Source organism: Solanum stenotomum, chromosome 3 (genome assembly GCF_019186545.1).
Source record: "Solanum stenotomum isolate F172 chromosome 3, ASM1918654v1, whole genome shotgun sequence".
NCBI classification, from domain to species: Eukaryota; Viridiplantae; Streptophyta; class Magnoliopsida; order Solanales; family Solanaceae; genus Solanum; species Solanum stenotomum.
The window spans coordinates 12234577-12259366 of NC_064284.1; the positions used below are offsets into that span (position 1 = coordinate 12234577).

The window sequence follows — 24790 nt, forward strand, 5'->3', positions numbered from 1 at the left end:
GCAATTTATAATACTTTTCGTATAATTTTTTAATATCAAAATTTTTTGTTTAAAATATCAAATTAATGTAATCTAATTTAACTTTGAAAATTAATCAAATTAATTTTTAAAAAGCGTAACATGACAATTAAAAGTGGATGAAGATAGTATTAAAACATATACTATAATTTAACTCTTCAAATAACAATAATACTAAAAATTTCAAAAAAGAAAGCAAAAGTTTCATAATTTTTTTTAATATTGAAATACTTCTGCTAAAATTCTAAATGATTTTTTTTTTTTGGTGACCAAACGCCTAATAAGTAGTTTTTTTTTTTTCATTTCCCCGATGGGTTAAGGATAATTGAATTGCTTCTGAAACTAGTTTCTTCACCATCTCCGGTCTCCAGACGATCTACAGAGATGATCGAGGCTCATTTGGCAGTGATGCTATGGTACTTTTATCTTCTTTTTCAATATTCCTTTTGGTGATTTACAAGTTGTTAGGTCAATGGATTAGACTGATTTCATTTTAGATTGTTATTCTCCATTATCATCATTAGCGATTCTTATTCAATTCACTGATTTACAGAATTTTAGCTACAGGATTTGGTAGTTATTACCTTATCCACTATAATTGTTTACGTAGAATTCCTATTCAGTTCATTATTTGTATCCGGAGATTTGGTTTTGTAGTCTTTTACAAACTTGTTTTTAGTTTTATATCCTTTTTATATGAGATCTTCATTTTTTGACATTAATATATCTTCATTATTAGCTTTAAGAATTAGCAATTGTTCCATCGTGTGGCGGATAAAGTGAAAAGAGAATTACGAGGTCTCAAGTTCAAATTCTGCCCTGGACAAAAATAGCTAAGCCTTAGTGGATAAAATCACTCGCTCCATGTTGCTGGCATTGTTGTCCTCCATTATTGTTATTTTACGCGTTCATAATGTGATGGGTGAATTTATATTTGCATTTTGATATGAAGGGTTTTTTTTCTAGGGAAAGCAATACTCACTAGTTGAATTTACACAAACTAAAAATGCTATGTGCATCATATATAATGGTGAACAACTTTATATGTGTTTTTTTTCTTTCTAATAATCATGGTGTTTGAGTTAGTTTGCACGCACCTCGACTAATTTCACACCATACGTGATACCCTCGGTCTATCAAGACTAGGATAAATGGGAAAAAATCACCTAGTATTTTTGCCTCCGCTGGTATTTGAACTTGAGACCTCATGATTCTTAACCCACTTCATTGACCAATAGTCTATTATTCATGTTCCAGAATAAATATTTTGATGTGTTGATGTAGGATTAGCTGATTCCAGAGTAGAGGAAATAGGAAAGGAGAGGAAAACAGCATCATGGTTCTATGCTTAATTACGGCCAGCTCAACTTTCAATCTGCAGCCTGGACGTTCAAGATATCTTCACAAATGTATGAGAATCCAGAATTGTGGGAGATATCTCATGAAGCATGTTGATATTACAAGGCAAAAGATTATCCCTTCTGCTAGGGTAGGTACAGTTGGTTTGGAGGTTTTTGTAGTTTCAGACTTGCATACAGAGTACGCGGAGAACATGGCATGGTTAAAGGGTTTACCAAAAAAGGGGAAGAAAAAGGAAGTTCTTCTCGTTGCAGGTGATGTTGCGGAGACTTATGAGAAGTTTGTGTTAACTATGTCCCTCTTGAAGGCTAGTTTTGAGCATGTGTTCTTTGTGCCCGGAAACCACGACCTTTGGCTCCGTAGGGAGAAAGAGAATTATGTAAGCAGTCTTTTCTTCATATTGTTCCATGACGATATTATTTGCAGAATTTAGTTCAAAACTAATGTGTAGAATTGCATCATATGTCACTAGTTGTTGTTGCTATTTTACATTCATATGTCATGGCGGTGTCTTGTTAAAATGCTTTTGTGACATTATGGGATCCTGTCGCTTATGGGGACTTTAAGCTGAGGAGAAATTCTCCTTTTGAAGCATTTATAGCTGCATTTTTTTATGCATATGTGTTTCTCAATCAACAACATTGCCTTTTAGACAGTCTTATTAAAGTTAGGTCTCAAAAGCTTTGTCCATGCAGAAAAAAGTAAAAGTTACGAATGATATTGGTGGTGTTTCCTCTCCTCTTCTTCCCTTTTCCCTCTTCAATATGCACTGAAGTAGATTATTGCTTTTGTTAAACTAAAAGCAATATCACATGATTAATGTGATGCATCTCTGTATTCAGATTGATTCTCTTCAAAAGCTGGATAAAATGCTTGATACATGTCAGAGACTTGGAGTGGAAACTAATCCTAGTGTCATTGATGGTTTGGCAATTATTCCTCTATTCTCATGGTATCACGAGGTAAATCTTACTGTGAAATAGCAAAACTATTTTTGCAGCTGGGTCATTCTGTGCACATCTTGACGTCATTTCTGCTTTATCCCAGAGCTTTGATAGGGAAAAGGACATACCTGGCATCCACATTCCTTCTTTGGAGCTGGTGATTCACTTTCTTTCTCATTTGTAAGGATTTTAAAATCTTTTTGTTTGACAATATGTTAGTTGTTCCCTCCTCGACCTTGTTTTCTTTCAAAAGAGATAGATAAAAGATGAGCAAGTTGAATGTGCCAATCTTTAGCTTACTGACAACTGAAACTGAAATGAGAAGTGCTTTGTTAGCTCTTCCATCACACTCAGTGCTCTGAAGTGATGTGCATCCGTTTGCACTTTGTTTTTATCAGTAAAAAATTCCTGATTAGTCCAAGGAAAATGTGCTTATTACCTTGGGATGACTTCAACTTTCTGTTGTGTGTAGGTGAGTATATGGGGATAATAGTTGACATTTGCAAGCTACTTGCTCATCTTCTTTTGCATTTTATTTATTTAACTATCTTAGTGACTCTTCTGTTTTTGGCTGCTTTGGATGTACTTCCTCTGTTCTGAGCCTGTTCATTTTACTACTTGTATTGTAGCATTTCTCTGTGTTATTTGTGAGTTTGGAATTCTGGGACAATTTTTTTTTTTCTTTCAAGAAGTTTTCCTATCTATTACACAGTTAATAGACATTGGTTTATATGATACTCGTAGTTTACTGACTCTGTGTTCTATGGTAGACTGCTAGTACAGTGCAATATTACTGTTGTAATTCACTCTTATCTTTTCTGGCACAGGCATGCAAGGACTTCCGTGCATGCAAGTGGCCCGACGGACTCACAAATGGAGATAACTCCCTTGCTACACATTTTGATGCCATGAATGACAAAAATAAGGATACAGTCCAGGAAATGCTGGCAAGCTGCAAGCAGATAATTTCATTCTCACACTTTATTCCAAGGTTAGTGAGTAGCTCAGACAATTCCAAAATTTTCTGAGTTGCTATCTAAATTTGATTGGTTATGGTTGAAAAATCTCAGTCTCGCGCTACAATAGAGACTTCTAGTAGGATTTAATGAGGTTGATGTTTGTTAGATAGTCCTGAAAATTTGCCCCTTTTCTCCATTATAGATTACCTAATTTGACATTTCAGAGATAAACATAAAATGTTTGATATCTCAGTGGTTGGCTTTTTTCCTGTCACAGAACCATGTTTCCACTCTGATGTACCTGCCATAAGTGATGTAGTTCTTCTAGACTCTGTAGAAATATGACTATAATTTCCTTCCCATCCCCCATAGAGTTTGCCATATCCCCTTGAACGTTCTGTAAAACATCACATACCAACAAGTTTTTCGTCCATCTTTAATTGGCTGGAGAATCTTCTGCCCTGCTCAATGAACACAAACCATCTATAGGAATCCTCTTTATATTAATTTATTCGAAAGATTTCCCCCCTGAAACGAAATATTGTCACCCATAATAAAATAAAGTAGCACCATAGAGGGGACTCGCTGGAAAGAGCATAGTGTAGCAAAGAGAGAAGGGGACACATTTCCCAAGTCAGCGATTGCTCTGTGTTGAAAAGCTAAGCGTCTCTGTTGCTACTTTCATCAATACATGCATCAAGATAGAGGAACTTATTTTACCTTTTCTTTGGGCTGCCTTGGGGTGGGGGCGATGGGGGGTATGGTAGGGGCAGGGCACAATGCATACTTAAAAACTTATGATTCATCACGGTAGTGGGCATTCCACCTCACTGGCACTACAGGTTTACTAAATAACCAAGGTTCAGAAAGATTATGTTGATGATTGGAGTCCTTAAACATCTTATGCTGATGATGACGTTGTTTTACCCTGTCTGGAACTGTTATTTGTCATCTTTTTTTGCAGACTAGAGCTTTGTCCAGAGAAGAGAATGCTTTTCTATCCTAACCTTCCAAAAATGATTGGTTCTGACTTTCTTGAGGCCCGTATAAGATACATACACGGAGCTAGAGGGAGCACAAATGCTTGTCATATTTTTGGTCACACCCATTTCTGCTGGGATGTCCTGCTTGATGGTATCAGGTGTGTTCTGTTCTTGGATGCATTAGACTGTTCGTTCACATAAACGCCTACTACTTGTAACCAATTTTCAATTGAAGCAAAATTTAGTGTGTATGGTTCTTTTTGTTTTTTCCTTTGGGTTTTGATCTTAGAATATGATGACGAGAAGACATAAATGTAATTGATATATCAAATAAGCTAAGATGTGTTTTCAGCCTTGAAATAGTTTTGATGAGAGAAAGCTGAAACTCCTATTGCTTGGCATTTCAAGGTTGAATTTACTAACAGTATATTGGTTATAAAATTTATGAATAACTTATATCGGGTTTTGTCAAAGATCAAGTAACTTCAGTAATGGACAGGTGAAGAGAGAGAGGGAGGGAAGTCACAACTTTAGGAGTTAAACTTGTTACGTTAGTGCCTATGACACCCAATTCAAAACGTTAAAGATTTATTTATCTGATGCAGGTATGTGCAGGCGCCATTAGCATATCCAAGAGAGAGGAAAAGAAGAATGAACGGAGGAGAAGATTGGCTGCCATTTTGCATTTACTCTAAAGGTGAACTCACAGAGAATATGTCTCCCTGTTACTGGTCTGATTATTATGCCTCTAATCCTAGAACCCCTGATGTAACTGAACTTGCCCCATGGGTTGCCAGATTCTATCGTAAACTTTAGCAATCTCTAAAGAACAAAAAATTTGTTCCAAGGCCTACCCCATTCTTTTGTACTATTACCACTTTGTAATTTGATTTAATTAGTCATGACATTCATTCAGTTCTCCCATTGTCACTCGTACAGACAACTTTTGTAGGAAATGGCTGAAAAATGTATCCTGCCATGAGTTTCTTTCCTCTATATATGCAAGTAAACGCAAACATAGAATGGTAACGTAAACAGACTCCAATAAATAAAAAATAAGACATAAAAGTAGACTTTATTCATGCTATTACTGGTCTGGGATCATCGTCTTGATTTCGGTAACTTAGGAAATGTGCAGAGCTACATACAGAAGAGTATTAAACGCAGAAAATGGAATTAAAAAGCAACCATAAACTGGACTACAAACATCACATTAGTTTTTAAGCACGATCCTTTTTTATTCACAAATGAAAGGGCTAGTAATCTTCTGGTGCCAAGGGCTGGTGGGTAGTGGGGCGTTGAACGGTTTCATGCTGTATGATCCCATACTCGTATATAAGTCCAGCCAGGGCTGCACCAACGAAAGGGCCCAACCAGTAGATCCAATGGTTCCTCCACCTCCAACCCACTAAAGCAGGTCCAAATGCCCTTGCTGGGTTCATGGATGCCCCCTCAAAAGGCCCTCCCACCAGGGTGTTTGCCCCCAGAATGAATGCAATGGCAAGAGGGGCAATGGTGCTCAAGCTTCCCCTCCTTGGATCAACAGCAGTTGCATATACTGTGTACATTAGTCCAAATGTCATCACTATCTCCATCACAAGCGCATTCAAGTTGCCCACCCCTGCTGCAACCGAGAATCCCCGTGGCCGCTGCACCAACACATCACAAACAATTACACCTCAATCAATCTCAAACAACAAACAGAAGGAGAAGAAACAAGATGGTTCTCGTTATTACCAAGCCATCAGTAGCAAGCCTCAACAAGAGAGAGGCTAAAACAGAACCAAAAAGCTGAGCAACCCAATAATAGATAGCACGAACAACAGAAATCCTGCCTCCCACAAGTGAACCAAAGGTAACAGCTGGGTTGATATGTCCTCCAGAAACATTCAGGCTAGAAGCTACAGCTGCAAAGAAGGAAAACGCATGCGCCAGCGCTATCACTATCAGTCTTGATGACCCTAACCCCGTATCTGGATATAACTTGTCTGCACAACAAAAATCCATAGTAAAACAACATCTGTGATAGTCAAAACGATTGTAACTTTGTGGTGAGTAAAAATCACTAGAAACCATCATTCAAATTCGAATAAAACCTTGGTGGTAGCAGTGCTAGTGAGAGATAACAAGCACACGGATATAGTAATGATACAAAAGAGAAAGAAAAGTTGTCAACATGCATCATGTTATGCATGTTGACAACTTTAGTTAGAACAGAACAAACTTCACTTTTATATCTTACCAATAGCAAGAACAGAGCCTTCACCGGCGAAAACGAAGATGAAGGTGGATAAGAGCTCAGACAAGGTGGCTCTCATGGAATCAGGATGAGTAGCTTCATCCGCCCTACCAAAAGCATATCTTCTTGCTGGCATAGCCATAATTACAATCAACTTGCTGTCAATGTTGAGAAACTTTTATTATTAGTACTACAGATCAAATCTGTAAATCAAGATTCTTAATCTGATAAAACTTATGAAGTGACACAAGAAATGAAAGAAGATAAAGATGATCAAGCTTAAGCAAGAAGGAGATAGTGTTATAGAAAAATGAAGTTCGGAATTAAGTGTGACACTTGGGTGAAAGTTTGCATGAAAATTGACACGTACTACATAGGTGTCTATTTCAAATCCAATTAAACACCGTTTTCTTCTTACACCTAACACTTAATTCAAAGTCCATCCATACTAGGATTAAATGAAGACCATGTTTGAGTTTTTTCTATTTTATTTCCTCAAAATCTCATCTTCATCCACAAATTGCAAGAAAAGAAGTTTGGGCTTTATTCTAATCGTCATCCATTTTGCTTGCAGCCAAAATCAATTGGTCCCACTTCAGGAGTTTCTTTGGCTACTAGTACAATGTATTAATGGGGAACACACTCCAAGTTTTTTTAATTTTATAAATGATCTTGAGTTTACTCTTTAAGTTGATTACTCTTTCTTCTTTTTTTTTTGTAATCAGAAGATTATATTAGTGTAGTATTACTTTCAGGATGTAGTGATAAGTTAAAGTTGGCTATATGAATATTTACTGTTTATATCGATTCATTTAAGTTTATCTGAATCCAATACTTAGGAATTCTCACATCGAGGGATCATTATGAGTTGATTAATTATACGTTGTTGTGACCTAACTACACCTTTAATCGAACTTGGGACAATCACACCTCCCAATTTTTTGTATGGAATTTAATCAAATTAATGACTCAAAAGAGATGAAAAAAAGAACTGTACTATATGCTATTCCTTCAAAAGGGTGTTTTCATCAAGTAAAAGATGAATAATGGAAAAAACAAAATCAATATCTACAAAGAATTAACTTGAAGAATGAGTAATATCATAAAACAAAGTTTACTCTGCTAAAAGCCTGTTCCTAAATTTCTAATCTATTTTCTTGATTACAATTTAGGAAACAACCTCTCTATCCTTAATGGGTAAGGTATGCGCATACTCTATTCTCTATTCTCTCAAAGATCCCACCGGTTGGAATCAGAGTAAAGTATGTGCATATTTTACCCTCTCTTTACTCCCATGTTAGGATTGGGTTACGGTAATCTCCATTTGATGGGATTATATTGGATGTATTGTTCAGACTCAACTTGAAATTCTCTTCAGACCCCGACTCCAGTAGATGAGATTATACTGAATATATTGTTCAGGCTTTACCTGATGAAATTATACTGGATATATTGTTGTTGCTGCTACGGCTTGATTACAGTTTAGGAGGGAAAGTTCAAGTCTTCAAGTAAGAGACTGAATCATCTTCCACATCAGTGACTAAATTCTTTGGTTCGAGCTCAATCTCTTCAATTCTTCTCAGCACTTCACTCATCTTAGGTCTTTTTTCTGGTGCCTCATCTGTACACTGCAAAGCCAATTCAGTAAGCTTCAACATTTCATCATACCCTTCTTTTTGTGCAAGTATTTCCATATCCAAAATGTCTGTTGACCAATCATTATTCACCACTGTCCTTACCCACTCTGACAAATCATCATCAACATAACTAGTAACCCCATTTTCTGGTGAAAACAATTCACCTGGTACTTTTCCAGTGATAACTTCCAACAGAAGAATACCAAAGCAGTAGATATCAGCTTTTCTTGTTAACTTTTTCCCTTGAGAGAACTCTGGAGATTTTCCTACTGCTATTTTTCTTAAGGATTCTTTAGATGGTAGCAAAGGAAAGAATCCATAATCTGTCAGCTTAGAATGGTAGTTCTTGCTTTGGTCTTGCTGGATTAGAACATTTTTTGATCTGATGTTCCCATGTGGCACCTTATGTGATTGTAAGGACTGGTGCAAGAAATTTAGACCCTTTGCTACATCTTTTATGATGGATATTCTTGCTGTCCAGTTTAGTGGTTGTCTCCCAATTCCTCTGTTTTCTGAAATCAAGAATCATAAGTTTTTACAAGGTTGAATCTTAAGGGGAAAAAAGATGGGAAAATGGTAAAAGATATTCCACTATTACTACTATAAGACGACAACAACATGTTCAGTATAATCCCACAAGGGGTTGAGTGTCCGCAGACCTTACACCTACCTCTAAGCAATTTCAATTTTCACAGTAGCACTATAGAGAAGGGAAAGCCCACCTCAAAAGTCATTTGATCATGAGTTCATAGTTTAGAATCAGAATGAATATGAATGACCTCGAAGTATAACACGAGACGTTTTACTAAGGATAAGGATATGAATAACCTCAAAGTATAACGAAAGATAAAATTAAGGTATTTCGTTCAGGAGGGGTTAACTTTAGACATTTTCCCAAAAGTAAAAGAAAGTTGATGAACCAACCATGTAAGAGCCCAAACAAGTCTCCTTGTGGAACATATTCATAAACAATGAGCTTCTCCTCCTTGGAATAGTAGAAGGACAACATCTCCACAAGGTTTCCATGTTTCAATTTCCCAAGCAACTGCACCTGTTGTGTGAATTCCTTTTTGCTCAAAGAATTCATTTCTTTGAGTCTCTTAACAGCAACAACAGAACCACATTCCAGGATTGCTTTATATGTTGTGCTTAGCTTTCCTTTTCCTAAAACTTCAGCTGATGCTCTTAACAAGTCATCCATGTCAAAGACTGACATATCCTTTTCAAAGAATATTAAGTCCAATGTTTTTTCTGGATCTTCTGTGCTCTTAGACCAATAACTTCTCTTTACCACATTCTCTATTGAAATATTACCTGTCAAAATGGAAACTGGAAATGTTAAAAAGAGGAAATAATAACAATATAAACTGCTCCATCATCACATGGATCTTTAAGTTTAATTGAATTAGCTAATCTAGTTCTATGTTGTATAGCCACAATTCTATCGGAAACAGTCTCTCTACTCTACAAAAGTAGGGGCACCTCACCCTTCCCTGACCTCACTTATGGGACTATACTAGTATGTTATTGTTGTTGTGTAGCCACAATTCAGGGGGGGGGGGGGGAGACTAAATCCCATCTTATTGAGCTAGAAATGGTTGAATTCGACTTCATAATGGACATGGATTGGTTGTCTTCCTATCATGAACTAATCATCGTAGCACCTCTGGAGCAGCCCCAACAAGTTCTGAATGACCTTTTCCCAGTCACAAACATCTTTAATGCCTCTGGAGCCAACGAGTTCTGAATGACCTTTTCGCCATTAACATAAACCATATCGAAAAATGTGTCTCACCAGATAAACTCATCATCTAATTCAATCTAAGTAGTAATAACTTTCCCCCCAGAATAACTGGCACTAGCTAGGATAACATAGATGATACAATAAAACTGTTACCTTGTTTGTCTTCTCCTTGTGTTTCCATTCTTTTAGATTTTCTAAAGTAACGGAACAAAATGAACATGATTGAAATTAGAACAAGTACTGCTACTGCTGCTGCAATCAAAGCAATACTCCATACTTTAAGGCCATTCTTTTTCTTTTCACTTGGTGCTTTAGGTGGGCTTGCAGGTGATATTGAACAAGGTATTCCTACAACTTCACCACACAAATTCGCGTTATTCTCATAACAACTCTTCGAAAATCTCTTCAGGACAGGAGTTTCAGGTATAGGTCCTTCGAGTTTATTCGAAGACACATTGAAACCAATCAAAGTCTGTTGATCAAATGGTGGAATTGAACCTTCAAGATCATTCCCCTGGAGCTCTAATTCTGTTAGTTTCTTTAACTCAGTGTACCCAAATGGAATCAAACCCGAAAATCGATTATCTGACAGAAAAACAAACTCCAGGTAGATTAGTCCTGTGAGATTGGGAACAGGACCATACAATAAATTGTTCCTAAAGCTGATTTTTGTCAAATAAGTTATGTGCAACAAGAATGTTGGTGGAAGTGAGCCAGTTAACTGAATTCCTTCTAAAACAAGTTGATTTACATGCCCATTAGAACACAAAATTCCAGCCCATTTACTCTGGTTGTTGTAACAAGGAGGCCCTGTCCAATGTGAATGTAAATCAAGAACACTTGAATTTACACTATCTCTCAGCTGCAACAAAGCATCTCTTTCATTTGGGAAAAATTCAGCTGATTCCACCACCAGAAACAACACGAAAAATAGGATTGTCCTACGCATTTCTGGTCGTGGCAACCTTGACTTAGAAGAATGATAGATAAGTAAGTAATAGTCTAATAGATTGAGAATTTACCAGTTGTATGTAGTAGGTGAAGTAAAATTGAACATTGGGGGTATAATTCAAACAATGTCAAACACATCAAAAAGTTGAAAAAAAAGTTATAGTGTTCTCCATTACAGAGTTGTTATTTTAGACAGCTTTGACGTTGCAGACAAAACTGCTAAAAGATTCCCAAAGGAAGACGTGAAAGCGGACAGAACAAAGAATATGATTATTATGTGGATTAGTATTAAACAAGACATGATATTTGTCAAAGTTTTTATTCTTGTATTTTAGTTGGTGGTTTGGGTCGAGGAGTTGAACTATGCATGACAATTGGGTTTTTTAAGACACTTAAATTATCTTTTCACGAGTTTCATATTACAACTATTACAAAACATATCTCGATACTAAGTTGGTCAACTCAAGCAATGATTTGTGTTTTAATACAAATGGAATGATACTTTAGGCAGGTAAAGACAACAATGAATAATTGAGTTATGAAACTCGCAAAAAAATAATAGTTTAAGTGTGTTTTAACCATTTACTTCTTTTTTTTTATAAAGATAGTATCAGATCAGTTTGTTCGCACCTCAATTATTTCACTTGGTTCTTGTCACCTTTAAAGAGTACAAGTAACTTTGTTTATCAAGACATAAGAAAAGTGGAAATAAATTCACTTGAAATTTCATGATATCTGATCAACTTACACACACTTCGACTATACCACCAAATTCTTGTTAGTTGTTACCTTCGATGAATATAGGTACTGAATAACTATTTTCACCAAAACATAATACGATGTGAAAAAATAATTTTTATTATTATTTTTGTCTCCACTAATATTTGAACTTGAAATCTTCCTCCACTTTATTGATGACTGGGCAATATACTTAGGTGCATAATTGGTGGTTGTTGACAACTATATATTAAAAAAAAACACCTTAAGGGAGTCCTAATCATAGATAAGATGAAGTTTTTTTTGATAGTGTATATTATGTATTATATACTACTATATTATAATTTTGTTTTTATATGATAATACATTGGGTATGATGTTGATTTCAATGAGAGTGATTAGAGTTGGCAGCATTATAACAAAATATTGTTGAAATTTGAAAAATTTCCTTCCTATTTTTGACATTTTGTGTGCGCCAATTGAGACTTTGCAGTGTCAATGAAATTAATCATTTGTCTACGTTATTTAAGGGGAATTAGTCAAATGATACCATCACCAAATAAGTTCATTTTTTTCTTTTGTGGTTGGCAACTAAGAATTTTGTACTAATATTCTTAGTTTGAGGGTCTAGACTAGAGTACCATAGGCACAATTTTCCTTTGAAAAAAGTGGCCATATATGTTGGCATTTCCACATACAATTTTTGGTATTTGATTAGCAAAATATCATATTATTATGTTTTTTTTTTTCCTGGGATACTAGTGGTGTTCAAGAGGGGATTTTAGTAGCTCAGTTGGTTAGCTATCTGAACTCCTACTTTATTGGTGAGAGTTTGATTCCCCACATTGTAATCTCCTCTCCATTTCTCCTACCCTCAGTTTTATTTTATTTAAAAAGAAAGTACCAAGTTAATATAAGTATAAATTGATTATTTCATCAGACATTTATTACTTTTTTATAAATATGGATGTGATAATTTTACCTATTATATAATTTAGGCAAATCGAATCATCACCATATGGAATGTTGACTCTACTTATTAGAACTTTTTAAGCATGTGAACTTCTTTTCATTTGTTGGGTTATTATTTTTTTCATTTGTTGGAATTTGAATCCAAGTCTTCGTGGTGTTTTATTATGTTTCATTTATTATTAGGCATATTTCTGAATTTATTTTCGAGAATAAATTTTTAATATCACAAATAACTCGATAACATTTGTCCCAAAAACATTTGAATTAGAATTAATAGCAAGCAGTTTTAAATTGTGACATTTGGTACGGTTACTGAACTAATTAACTTGTGTAAAGACCGGTTAAATAAGTTGAGAAATTCTCATCTTTGTAATGATTCTTAGTGACCACCAAAGTTTTTTGATGATCAATTTATTTTACTAATATTAAATGTTGTGATAAATTTTTGTTCATTTTTAATTAAATATTTTAGATTTAAATTTTAATCTTTAAAAAATAAAATCCTGTTTAATAAGAAATAATTTATCTCAAAATGAAATTTCTAACATAAATTTAAATTGATTAAACTTTAAAATAAATATCAAACATCGAATAAGATATTCAATAAATTAATAGACCTTCCAACATACATAAATTCTGCATAACCAGTTTATTTCAATCAACAAGTATTTCTTTTAAAAAACAAAGTCACCTAACCATTGTAAAGACTCTGGAATGCTAATTCAGCGTTTCTCAAATAATAAGTATTATTAATACAATTCTAACGGTATCATTTTTATTCTTTTTCTTTGTACCCGATAAAATGAATTTTATTTAGGCTGTGTTTGATTTGAGAAAAAAAAAATAAGAAAAAGTATATCACCTTACTTATTTTATAATATCTAATAAGTACATAAAAAATATTAGTAAAGATACTCTATATAATTTAGTCAAACATAATGGAGCAAAAACCAAAAAATGAGGAGTGGAGGTGACTCAAGAACAGTGGCGGAGCCAGGAATTCACGAAGGGTGTCAAAAAAAAAGGAAAAAAAAGTTTTTGCTAGTGAAATTCGAACACATGAATACTTAATGGCTCTTTTCAAGACATCTAAAATCACTAGGCTATAACATTTTTTTTTGTCAATAGTGTCCAAAATATATTATTTAATCACTTTGTGTATTATTTTACTTATATATAGAGTATTATTTTTCGACGAAGAATGTCCAAATGGAATAGATACGCCCCTGCTGGGGAGATGCTAAGGGAGAGGGAGCGTACCTACTTCCATCAATACTTATGAATTGTTATTAAGCATACTATTAACATAAAATGAAAATCTTTATTATTTGGTCATTATAAATTTAATATTAATGGCTCTTCTTAGGTAATTCCGGTTTATAGGGTATTAGAAGAATTATATGTAATAATAGATCGAGGTGATTGGATAATAAACTTTATGAAGGATATTTCAACTAGTACTAATACTCTGACATGATTATTTGCTCTTATTTAGAGACTCAAGATTACGTAGGATAATAATTTGGTGCCTTTGAAAATCTCCACGAACTCAATTAAGGTAGCTAATTTTATCAATTATAATAATGAATTTTAGAGCTTTTATAATTCGTGAAGATAAATCATTGATGCAATAATTAGGAGATCTAAAACTTTCACATACCTATAAAAAAAAACAGAATAAAGTGGCTGACCTTTTAGACAAGAAAGGGGTTGAAGCAATTATTTGATTACATAAGAATTTTGTTATTTTCTTTCGTGTTTACAAATAAGACAGTATGGATAAATATTAAAAAAATATTTTTTAAAATAAAATTTCGATTCATAGTAGTAATTTGATAGCAACCAAATTACTCCCTTATTTTGTTATGTTGCTACTTAAACTTTTTTGCAAATATTATCCAGTTAACCAAAAAATAAAAAATATCTTTTTAAATGAAAAATTAAAAAAAAAAAAATACTTTAACTGATCAGATACAAAAAATAATAATGGACAAATTATACAAATGTTAGCGCATAAGCTTTATTTATCATCCTTTTAATCTAATTTATAACAATTACCCAAAAATGACCATTTAATCATATTTTTTCCCCAAAAATGACCACGCTACCTTTTCTTCTTCTTCTGCGTCGTCATCCTCCTCCTCCTCCTTTTGCAACTTCTTCCTTCTCCTTCTTTTGCGTCTTTTCTTCCTTCTTCTTCTTGTCTTTTTTAAAATTTCAACATATGACAAACGCGGATTGTTTTGAGGAAATTATATATCAAAAGATTAGAAACATTCAGAAAATTTCATATCTAAAATTTGAGACTATTTAGAGGTGATTTTGAGTTGATCGAGATTAAAAATCAGTTGTATATTTTATGTACAATTAAATTATATTCAGTTTTTTGAGTGTATCATAATGTATAATTAGTGTATACCTCATGTATTTGTAGGCTATATTATATAGTCAATGTATACTTTCTATGACTTTTAACTATTTTTTCTATAAATAAAACTATAATTATATTTGTTATAAACTAATTACTTTATTGTATATATTTGAAACTATCACAAAAATAATTTAACACCAATCATATTGAGTACTTAAAAAGAAAATTAAACAGGAAAAATTACGCGACTAAATAAACATATGCCAATTAATTATTTAAATTAGTTGTAGTTTGAAGAAATTATTTTTTGTCACTAACATAGAACAATATTTACGTGGGCCACGTCTAGAATTTGTATAATTCGGTTCCTAGTTGTATAATTCATAATTTGTATAATTTAATTTCTAATTGTATAAATAAAAAAATTGGATATGCTTACCGTAGCTATTTGTATACGTTTCATTTATCTTGTTTGTATATGATGTGTTGATACATTTGATTTGTATAAGTTCTGGAAAAAATCATAAATTCCTAAATACAAAATTTATATATACTTACTTTATTTGTATATTGACTAACGAAATATATAAATAGAAATATTCATAGCAAACAAAAATCATATATATATATATAAGAGAACCCTAGGCCCGCCTATGTGGCGCCACCACAAACCAGAATTCCCTTTTAATTTATTTATTTCCAATACTAGCCTTCTCTTTTCAGGAAAAGTTGTGACTTTCAGGAAAAGTTGTAACTTTTATGAAAAAGTGTGACTTTTATGAAAAGTTGCGACTTTTACATCAAAAGTTGTATCTTTTATGAAAAAATGTGACTTTTATGAAGAGTTGCGACTTTTATGAAAAATTGTGACTTTTATGAAAGGTTTTGACCTTTCCGAAGGGTTGTAACTTTTCCAAAGAGTTGTAACCTTTCCAATAAGGCACAATAAGCATTTGTTCACACTATCTTTTGTTGTCTATAAATAGAGAGATTTCCTGCCACTATTATTTGTAGGTGTTTTTCCGTTGTAGGGTAGTCGAATTCAAATACATTAATTAAGCTTCTTATGAAGTTTGTTTCATTCCTCAATGTTTTCTTCCTCCTATTTCATGGAGCTTAATCTATACTATAAGTCATAGCGATTCATGTAATTATGACAATTTTTTTTTGCTATTTTGGTGACTTTTTTTTCAACTATGTTAAAAATTTCAGCAAAGATGAATAAAAATTGATCTTCTCTTTTGTCCCTTTCTACAAGTTTCTTCGTATAAGCAAATAAAATTGATTTTGATTGCATGCAACATTACTACTCTTGCATCTCTCATTCCACAACTCTTAACGCTATTGAAATGGTTGAATTTATTACATTTGGTTCTTTAGTAAACAAAAGGTTTATTTTTTCCACTATTATTTGTAAGTTTTTTTTTTTTTGCCATAAGGGAGTCCAATTCATATAAATTAATTAAACTTCTTATGAAGTGTGTTTTATTCCTCAAAGTTTTCTTACTCATATTTCTTGAATCTTAATCTTTTACTGTAAGTCATTGTGATTCATGTATCTATTGCATTTTTATTTGCTATTTTGGTGACTTTTTTTAAAACTCTGTTAAAAATTTCAGTGAGGATGGTGGAAATATTATCTTCTCTTTTGTCCCTTTCTAAAAGTTTTTTCATAAACTTTTTGGGAAAGTTGCTTGTGGGTTGTACTGTATTTGATAGCACACAACAACAAATATGTGATAACTGATACGGAACCAATGATGAAGTTTGTTAAAAGAACCAAACAGATTGCTCCCTTGCTTGCCATAGTTAATATATTATTTTGATTGTTTTTCTTAGGTACAAACAATTCGTATGTCATTGCACTCTTCCTAGAATATTAGTATAGACACAATTAGTCCACTTCTTTTGTCGCATGTTAAGTAATTTGTCATATTTCTTCGTCTCTTCTTTTTTGGGCATAATAAAAGATCAAGTTTTCTTGAAACAAACAAATGTCCAAAATCCACTATAACAAAAATAATTTTTATCGACAATAAATATGCACATTAACGAAGAGTGCTAGAGCCTTACCGACATTAATTAATTGTAATTAGATTCAATATTGCTATAATCTTTAGGGACATTTATAAAGAGTACCAATTGCCTCTGAAAATACATATTTACCGACAATTAAGCTATTAATTGTTGTTAAAGATCATTTTTACTTTAGTGGTAACTCTTTATTTTGATAAAGTTTTATGTTTTTTTTAATAAAGATGTAACAACTCTTTCTTTTGGATTATTTCAATTAAATTTGTGAACTATAAACTTGGATACAACCTGATAGACTATGTTATTGAAAAATATTTTTATCAACATGCCTTTTTCTTCTTGATTGCTAGGACAGTAAGGTTGTTTTTATTATTATTTGTGGATATTTGCGAGTTCAAGTGCTCACAAAATTATGTTGTGAGATTTTAATATGTTATGTGTCAAAATTTTGATTTAGAATATCCAGTTGTGAACAGTTCCATTTAGATGTCACCTACTGCTTGGTCGATAATTGCATTAATTCTTTGTAACTGCATACTATAATCATAAAAATAACTATGGTTCAATTCAAAATAAGTTGGGGTCGGTAATATGAAACATAAGCAATAGTAATGACTACTGTGAAACAATGAGGAAAAACAGTTATGATACTAACAATTTTAGGGTCAATTTTAACATATACATAATACGTCATACTATAATAAAAACAAATTGATGGAGGTTCATAAGAAAGGAGCTGAAGGTCTTCCATTTGAGTTTAGTTAATTATGTTCTTGTATGGACGTGATGTTCCACTTTACTTGGGAGTGTTGTTGTTCGAGGCTTTTTGGTTTCTTCTTTAGCGTCTGATGTTGTTCTTTATAACTTTTTTGAATATAGCAAATTTCATTACTTCTGACCAACTATTTCTATGGAGATTTTCTTAGACTTCTTTCTTATACTTAAAATCTCTATATGATTCATAATGTTTCTATAACAAAAAAATAATATAGCACTTTAAGATTTCGGAGGAATGCTTGCCTTAAAATAAAATGTTCTTGACAATATAGCGTATATATTGAAAATATGAATATTATCGAATGATCATATGTAAGCTTAGTAAAATAGTTCAATCCCGTGCGAAACACGAGTAATTTACCTAGTATAGTTATAAAGAGTAATTAGACAAACTATAGCCAAGAGAATTTATTAAAAAAAGGACTTCACTCTATCTGTTATTAAATTGTTTTTTTACTAGAAATTAAAGCAGTACAAGAGAGGGAGAGAAATAAAAATAAAAATAAAAAGAATTTTTAGAAAAGCTGTCTTAAACCTCAGTCCCCAAAATGAAAAACATGAGTAATTTTGGATTCTTAAACCCTCCCTCGCCAACGCTTACACTTCAAATATAGCACCAAATATTATTATACAGCAATTTTGTGTTGATTTGAGATGCAGATTGTTCGGCGGCTCTCCATTACTGTATCCAAACAAGGTTTGTTACAAGTAATTTTTTGTTAATCTGTGTATAGAAGAAGTAGTAGTATTATGTGATCTTCAATATCTGAGAAAATGTTAATTCAAATGCATGCTGAATCTGATGTGTATGACAGTAGTTGGAGATGCTTCAAATTCAGTTCGTGGATCGAAGACTCAGTGCCGGTGGAGGTCGTTTGCGGCCACCGTTCCGTCTGATTCAGCGGCAGATAGAAGGAAACCGAAAAAAGTATTAATGGAAGAAAGGATAGCAATGGTGGAAGGTTTTGTTAACAAGTAGTATATCGTTTTCCCTCTTTTTTAGGTTGATTTCTGCTTCTATTTTGTGTTTAATTGATGCAATAATTGTTGAATCCTATTCAAGTGTAGGGGGAGTGTAAAATATATTGTATGCCGCCTTTCTGTTAATTTTCTGCAAAATGTTGTTTCTAATCCTTGAACCTGTGACCTGCATCAACCAAATGAGCAACTCTATTGTGGCACTGATTTGACTGTACAAATTCAAACTTAGGCCACAAGCTGACTAAAGAGTGAAAGTTAACATAATAGGAACAATTTGGTTACACTTAATTAGGAAATACTTCTATTTTGAAGCCATAGAGAGTTTTTTTTATATAAGTAATCAGAGATTTTATAAATGCTTGCACTGAGCCAGACATAATGACAGATTATGCAGATCCCCTGTTGTATATTAATATGCATCTACATCATAACCAGGTTGCATAAAAAAGCTAGCAAAAAAAAAAAAAGACATCTTTGTTAAGGGTATGTATGTTGCTCTTATGACCTTAAAAGATTCTGCCATTTCTTTCAAGCCAAACATGAATGGCTTGAGGAATGCTATTCCAAGTCTTTTGTGATTTCTTGGACGTCCCCTCTCTGTTCCAGCATTGTATTAGCTCAATAATGTATTTGGCATGATTTAGAACATGTCAAAGATTGCCACAAACTTGCTCCACAGTTTGCTGGTAACTCTGCATTAAAAAAAGGTGGCCAACATCTTTGGAGAAGCCTATTTGCAGTGCAATGTCGATACCTTTCCAATGGCATGAATTTTGAGGATTCATATATTGATCCCAACAAATTTGTTATTGAGGCATAATAATTGTTGTTGTTAATCAGCATGGATAGTGGAGAGGACTGTTTCAGTTTTACGACCTGATACCAAGTAACAGAAATGCATTACAAGTTAGACTTTGGACCCATTAGTTTCCAGAGTAGTTTTTCATATTATTCGTCAAGTATTTGATATGTTATGAAGTTTGGTGCTATATATTTATTTAAGACGCATGACAGGGATTTTGCTGGCAATTTCTATTTTCAAATGCAACCCTTGACGAGTTTTGAAAGACTGATGCGAAGGGCTACTGCTAACCAAATAGGCATAAAGAATTTTCTGAATTTCATTTACAAATTCGTACGAGTGTGAAGGAGGATTAACAAAGTTCCGTATATGCGAATTTGTGGAGGCAATATAAAATTGGATATATCTGCCTTAGTTTTATTATTATTAGGGGAAGCCAAGTCATGCTGTTCAACTTTATCTCTTACACATGAAATTTAATCCGTTTTGTTCAATTTGGTGATTGATGGTTGACTAATTTTAGAGGAAAAAGGCAAGGTTCCATTAGGGTTTTTGAATATAGTGGATAATATTTTACTTCATGGATAATTTCCCTTCCTGTCCCCCTCACAAGTGAATATTTTTTGTTACTTATCATGTATCCAAATATGGCAGTGGGATAGTCAATGTGTGTTTTCTTGGAAATCATTGTTCTCAATTGTATCTTTTCCCCTGATACTTCATATAAAGAATTTCCCTGATGTCTTTCGAGTTCTACTTCTAAATTTGGCTGCAAAAACCTATTATATGACCCTTTTGTATACTATATCAATGACTTGGTAGAGTTTCAATGGTTGTATGATGCTCTTTTCTCTTGATTGGCCCACACTAATGAGATCCCTTCTCACTTTCCATTTGGTCAGAAGCTGGGAGCTCATAACCAAGATATTTCATGTTCTTGGAACTACCTTCTCCTAAAAACTACAGCCAGCTTATCAAGTGTCCTTAGCTTTCTGAAGGCATGCACTATTATTAGATATTTGTGTGACTTGATTATGGTGCTGCTCTACCTATCCATAGAAAGGGCTCATTTTATGTTTTGAATTTGCTTAACCGAAGTAGGGACCTCTGTTTTACTTTTGAAACTTGAGCTAGCTGTAACAATCATCCATATTATTGTATCTTCAGCTTGCTTCATGACCTTTGAGTACATTTTGTGTAAGTGGACCTATGAACTTTTGTCATCCTGACGGAGTTGATGATAAGCAAAAAAAAAATAGTGTTCTTGAATTGGTTATTTGGTTGATATTTGAAAGCTACAATATAGGAGTATGGCCAAGTGAATTGGTAATCCTAGGGGCAGAATTTTAGAAGTTAAAAATGATTTTTTTTTGTGCAAACTGAGTTTTTATTTTTGGAGGTGTGCCAGTAATCAACAAGAATATGTTACTCTTATTTTCATGGAAAATGAGACATACATAGGTTTATTGATCACCTTGGAGTGTCCTTAGATTAAATTTTCTTCTATTTACTCATACTTGGGAGAAAATCTCTAGTGGTAGTGCAGAAAGATGAAGAAATACTGGATATAGTATTTTCTTTGTCAATGTTACTGAATAATGGCCCTTTCTTATTTAACAATCATAATAGAGCCTCTGGATGGCCTTTAGGAGTTCCCTAAAGGTATTGTTGTCTCTGGATTGCGGAATCCTCTGTATTTTAAGTCATCAAACCTGTGTCTTAACTGAGTTGGAATTTATTTGTGAGTAGTCCTGGCTGACAATAAGGATGTTACCCAGGAGCTTTTATGTCAATCAGACTACTAGTTAGGTCTATATTTGTTCCTTTACACCACCTTTACATGACATCACTAAGCTAGACGGCTCCAGCCAAAGCAAGGAGTGAATGTTTATAGCTAATATGTAAGCATTGAAACGGGTCCTTAATTTGGTTTGCAGGATTTACAGTGGAGTTTTGAATTTTAAGATCAGCTAATCATCTTTTATCCATTTTGCAGATATAGAGCCATGAATGGTGGAAAATTTCCATCTGCTTATGCGGCAATGAAAGAAGTTGGTGGCGGGTATTACACTGTCAAGAAGATTGTCCAAGAAATGCAATACAATGCTAAAATGCCAGTAGATAAAGACTCTGTGGTTAAAGAAGTTTCCGCAAGAAAAGCTGCAATTAGGAAGGATAAGAGCAAGGTCGAGGTAAAGCTGCAATTAAGCAGTGCAACATGTCTCGAACATGAATGTGAGGATACTAGTAGCAACCGTGAGGCAGAGGCAAAGCTACAAACTCCAATTGCAGCAGAGAAGATTTCGTTGCATGAGATGTCAAGAATTTCTGGAAGTGTAAGTATGCTATAGACCTGTTTCCTGCAAGATTCTGGATTTTAATCAAATAGAATTCATCAATTTCTTCTGATTAGAAAAAATTCCATCAAGGTTATCTGCTGTGATTCTTGTGAACTGGACTGAAATTAGAGGAAAACTAGAAAATCACTAAATGCTCTTTGAGTTTGTCTGAGATATTGAAGGTTGATCACAATTTTGACCAACAATTCTTGACTTTGAATTAATAGTAATCCTAAGATGTTCAATGATGTAATTGTTATCCACCACTATACTGATTTTTGGAATATGGTTTTGAATCCTCTTCTGAGGACTCCATAGAATCAGGCCTTTAAAGAGAAAAAAGACATGGCAAGCTATCTTACTATCTATTTCCTTTCTGAGTCCCCAATTTTTCACTTGTATGTTGCATGTGGTAAAATAATTAAGTTTCTAATGCAGGATAATAAAGATGCTGCTGCACAAGTTCTTGGAGCGGAGGTAAAATCTTTTTCACATTCCGAGGAACCTGAGAATAACATAAAACAGAAAGACTCCCCTATGGAAGATTTCAAATTTGATGGCCGAAAGCAGATGGATGAGCAAATACATTCACCTGAACCTGAAAAGCCTACAAGGTAACCTGGTCATTTAAGTTGATATTTTTTGAAAGATGCATGTCGTGTCTCAGGCTCACCGCTCACTACAACCATCACCCCCCCAAAAATAAAAAACTCATTTATGTTGATTTTTTTGAAAGATGCATGTCATGTCTCAGGCTCACTACAACCATCAATCCCCCCACTATCTTTCCGTTTGAAGTATCATTTGAATGTGTTACAGTATTACATAAGTTGCCAGGTGCAGAACCAGACTAGCAAATAATGAAAAAGTTGATTATTTCAAGCAACAAATTTGGGCAAATAATGATTTACGTGGTGGGTTGTCTTTGCAGTCCCATTTAATCAACTTAGTACAGAAGCAATGGATGTTGTAAACACACAAGTGAAACACGATGTTTTGAGGGATACCATTATGATCTAGTTAAAATTTGATAGATAAGGATCTTGTAAAAACTTTTTTCGAAGAATAGGCCAGACCGGTCAATGATGCCCATGTTTGTAGTTCGAAAGGAAGAGGATCCCTGGAAATTTATTCGAGCTTAATCCTTCTGAGAATTTTTATTCCAATCAACAGCCTCTTACCAGGTGATACTAAAGAGGGCCAGAGCTACATAAATCAGTTAGTAAAAGAACAGAAAATGCTTTTACTGTGTCACTTCAGTTATATAGGAATTCCTCCTAACCCAAGAGTTAAGAATAATAAAACAAATGATATTTGTCGAGAAGTGCAAAATTGTATCTGTTCAATGCAGTTAAACTTGGAATTGCTCTGAGGTTAGGGCATCTTAAAGCAACTCATATTACGTTTTTACTTGTGCCTGCATTTGACAGATCAACAGGCAATCAGAGGTCTCCAATCCTGCTTTAGTTTATTGGTTTTCATTTAAAATCTTTTATGCATGAGTCTTGTTTACGCCTTATCTGACATGAACTAGCTTCATTTAGGAAATTATCGAATGAGCGCAAGGCTGATACACGAGCTGAAAGCAAACCATCCATGTGGAAAAATATGAAATCTTTTGCAGATGGAATCCTCAACATGTGGTGGAAACAGTAAATTAGCCCCCAGGTGGTCTCTAGTTTATGAATTTTTCCATTCAGATATGGTACTGTTTTTATCATCTCCTACTGTAGCCAAGAGTCCTGTATTGATGGCTTCCTCCAAAGTCCAAAGTGGTTCTGCAGAGTTATCCGAAAACAAGGAGATGGACTGCATTTACGTCAACATGAGAGATCTTGTTAGTATAATGTTATGCAGGCACGTCTGTGCAATGAATAAATGATCAAATAGTGAGAGAACCTGATGATGAGGGGTTGTTGTTTTGAAGCAGTTCTTTTCTCTTTACAAGATAGGAGCCTCTTGGTAGGAGATAATTGTTGTATTAGATGAGCTGCATTGGATATAAAATGGTTTATATAGGAGATGGTGTAATTCTATCCTCACTGGAGATGCATGTTCATGTAAATAGCTCTTAAACAATCTAACCATTTTTATTTGTTCTTCTTATTCCTTGATATGCACACTTTTGTTTTTGGGAAGCTGGAGTTGTGTAAAATCACCTAAAGATGGCAAGATGAGCATACAGGGCTGTTCGTAACTTCGTAAATAATGAGCTCATCACTCTACCCAAAGATGGCAAGTTAGATGAAAGAAATGCTAATGCCGGTTACTAGTACAAATAACATAAAGAAATGTAACCAACGTTTATTGGAAAAAGCAACCCCAAAAATTTGGGACCAAAAGCTGTTATGCGGTGACCATTGAATAAGTTTCTTCGGCTTGAGTTGGGTTAAAAGCACGGAATGTATTTGCACCATCACCGTCTTCAAATAAAATCCAAGCAAACTAAATATAGTCATCCTGTAAATAAGTTGTTGCAATTTTTCCCAGTTTTTTTGCAAGAAAATTTCTCAAAGAATTGCAAGAAAGAAAAGTGAAAACAAATGTCTTTTCAATGGTGCTATAGTGTCTTAGAAGAAATGTTTTTTTTCCAATAGTACTCCAATAAACTTCTTATGACAAAACCAATAAAAATAAAAATAGATAAAGAGTAGTGACTTTTTTGAACTAGACAAATGTATGGGGACAACATTGCAAAAGGAAAAGAAAAAAAGGAAGTCACACATTTGATCCTCACTTGAAAATATTTGCATTTTTGAAAAAAAATAATATGATTTTAGCATCTCTCTTATGTTAACTTTTTGTTTTTCATTCGGTATTTGGTAATTCATATTAGAATTTGATTATTTCAAATTTATCGACGCACTCCTTACCAAGCATCATATTCACTTTATATCTTTTGTATAAAAATAAAAATACCTCAAAATAACATATAACTAAAAATAAATTTATAAAGGATTGCA

The 24790-nt window shown here is 33.7% G+C and overlaps 4 protein-coding genes across 7 annotated transcripts; 2 read left to right on the forward strand and 2 right to left on the reverse strand.

Annotated features, from left to right (window-relative positions):
- The first annotated feature begins 318 nt into the window (after positions 1-318).
- On the forward strand, positions 319-5086 carry LOC125859635 (uncharacterized). Its single transcript, XM_049539418.1, has 7 exons — positions 319-434; positions 1303-1756; positions 2220-2339; positions 2425-2478; positions 3149-3312; positions 4245-4421; positions 4869-5086. The coding sequence occupies exons 2-7, from the start codon at positions 1355-1357 to the stop codon at positions 5077-5079; spliced, it is 1128 nt and encodes a 375-aa protein (XP_049395375.1). The 5' UTR covers positions 319-434; positions 1303-1354; the 3' UTR covers positions 5080-5086.
- A 239-nt stretch (positions 5087-5325) lies between these two features.
- On the reverse strand, positions 5326-6798 carry LOC125859638 (probable aquaporin TIP3-2). Its single transcript, XM_049539424.1, has 3 exons — positions 6506-6798; positions 6001-6251; positions 5326-5912 (listed from the first exon to the last, which is right to left on the reverse strand). The coding sequence occupies exons 1-3, from the start codon at positions 6642-6644 to the stop codon at positions 5520-5522; spliced, it is 783 nt and encodes a 260-aa protein (XP_049395381.1). The 5' UTR covers positions 6645-6798; the 3' UTR covers positions 5326-5519.
- A 1059-nt stretch (positions 6799-7857) lies between these two features.
- Positions 7858-10991, reverse strand: LOC125859627 (probable leucine-rich repeat receptor-like protein kinase At1g68400). Its single transcript, XM_049539411.1, has 3 exons — positions 10037-10991; positions 9064-9453; positions 7858-8651 (listed from the first exon to the last, which is right to left on the reverse strand). The coding sequence occupies exons 1-3, from the start codon at positions 10830-10832 to the stop codon at positions 7999-8001; spliced, it is 1839 nt and encodes a 612-aa protein (XP_049395368.1). The 5' UTR covers positions 10833-10991; the 3' UTR covers positions 7858-7998.
- A 7234-nt stretch (positions 10992-18225) lies between these two features.
- On the forward strand, positions 18226-23941 carry LOC125859637 (uncharacterized). Of its 4 annotated transcripts, none has more exons than XM_049539421.1 (6): positions 18226-18402; positions 18521-18680; positions 21485-21824; positions 22266-22441; positions 23372-23495; positions 23601-23941. In XM_049539421.1, the coding sequence occupies exons 1-5, from the start codon at positions 18360-18362 to the stop codon at positions 23481-23483; spliced, it is 831 nt and encodes a 276-aa protein (XP_049395378.1). In that variant the 5' UTR covers positions 18226-18359; the 3' UTR covers positions 23484-23495; positions 23601-23941. The 4 variants fall into 4 exon arrangements, with proteins under 4 accessions (XP_049395378.1, XP_049395379.1, XP_049395377.1 ...); XM_049539422.1 differs by having other exon boundaries at positions 23612-23941; XM_049539420.1 differs by having other exon boundaries at positions 23372-23941.
- Positions 23942-24790: the final 849 nt, after the last annotated feature.

What these genes read in the sequence shown, in the direction of transcription:
- LOC125859637 (XM_049539420.1), top strand. Translation starts at nt 18,360, where the DNA reads ATGCAGATTGTTCGGCGGCTCTCCATTACTGTATCCAAACAAG. An exon ending in CATTACTGTATCCAAACAAG is followed by an intron (nt 18,403 to 18,520) that starts GTTTGTTACAAG and finishes TGTGTATGACAG; the next exon opens with TAGTTGGAGATGCTTCAAAT. An exon ending in TGTCAAGAATTTCTGGAAGT is followed by an intron (nt 21,825 to 22,265) that starts GTAAGTATGCTA and finishes TTTCTAATGCAG; the next exon opens with GATAATAAAGATGCTGCTGC.
- LOC125859638 (XM_049539424.1), bottom strand. Translation starts at nt 6,644, where the DNA reads ATGGCTATGCCAGCAAGAAGATATGCTTTTGGTAGGGCGGATGAAGCT. An exon ending in AGGCTCTGTTCTTGCTATTG is followed by an intron (nt 6,252 to 6,505) that starts GTAAGATATAAA and finishes TTTGTTGTGCAG; the next exon opens with ACAAGTTATATCCAGATACG. An exon ending in GGCTTGCTACTGATGGCTTG is followed by an intron (nt 5,913 to 6,000) that starts GTAATAACGAGA and finishes GTGTTGGTGCAG; the next exon opens with CGGCCACGGGGATTCTCGGT.
- LOC125859627 (XM_049539411.1), bottom strand. Translation starts at nt 10,832, where the DNA reads ATGCGTAGGACAATCCTATTTTTCGTGTTGTTTCTGGTGGTGGAATCA. An exon ending in ACAAGGAGAAGACAAACAAG is followed by an intron (nt 9,454 to 10,036) that starts GTAACAGTTTTA and finishes CCATTTTGACAG; the next exon opens with GTAATATTTCAATAGAGAAT. An exon ending in CTTGTTTGGGCTCTTACATG is followed by an intron (nt 8,652 to 9,063) that starts GTTGGTTCATCA and finishes TCTTGATTTCAG; the next exon opens with AAAACAGAGGAATTGGGAGA.
- LOC125859635 (XM_049539418.1), top strand. Translation starts at nt 1,355, where the DNA reads ATGGTTCTATGCTTAATTACGGCCAGCTCAACTTTCAATCTGCAGCCT. An exon ending in GTAGGGAGAAAGAGAATTAT is followed by an intron (nt 1,757 to 2,219) that starts GTAAGCAGTCTT and finishes CTCTGTATTCAG; the next exon opens with ATTGATTCTCTTCAAAAGCT. An exon ending in TTCTCACACTTTATTCCAAG is followed by an intron (nt 3,313 to 4,244) that starts GTTAGTGAGTAG and finishes CTTTTTTTGCAG; the next exon opens with ACTAGAGCTTTGTCCAGAGA.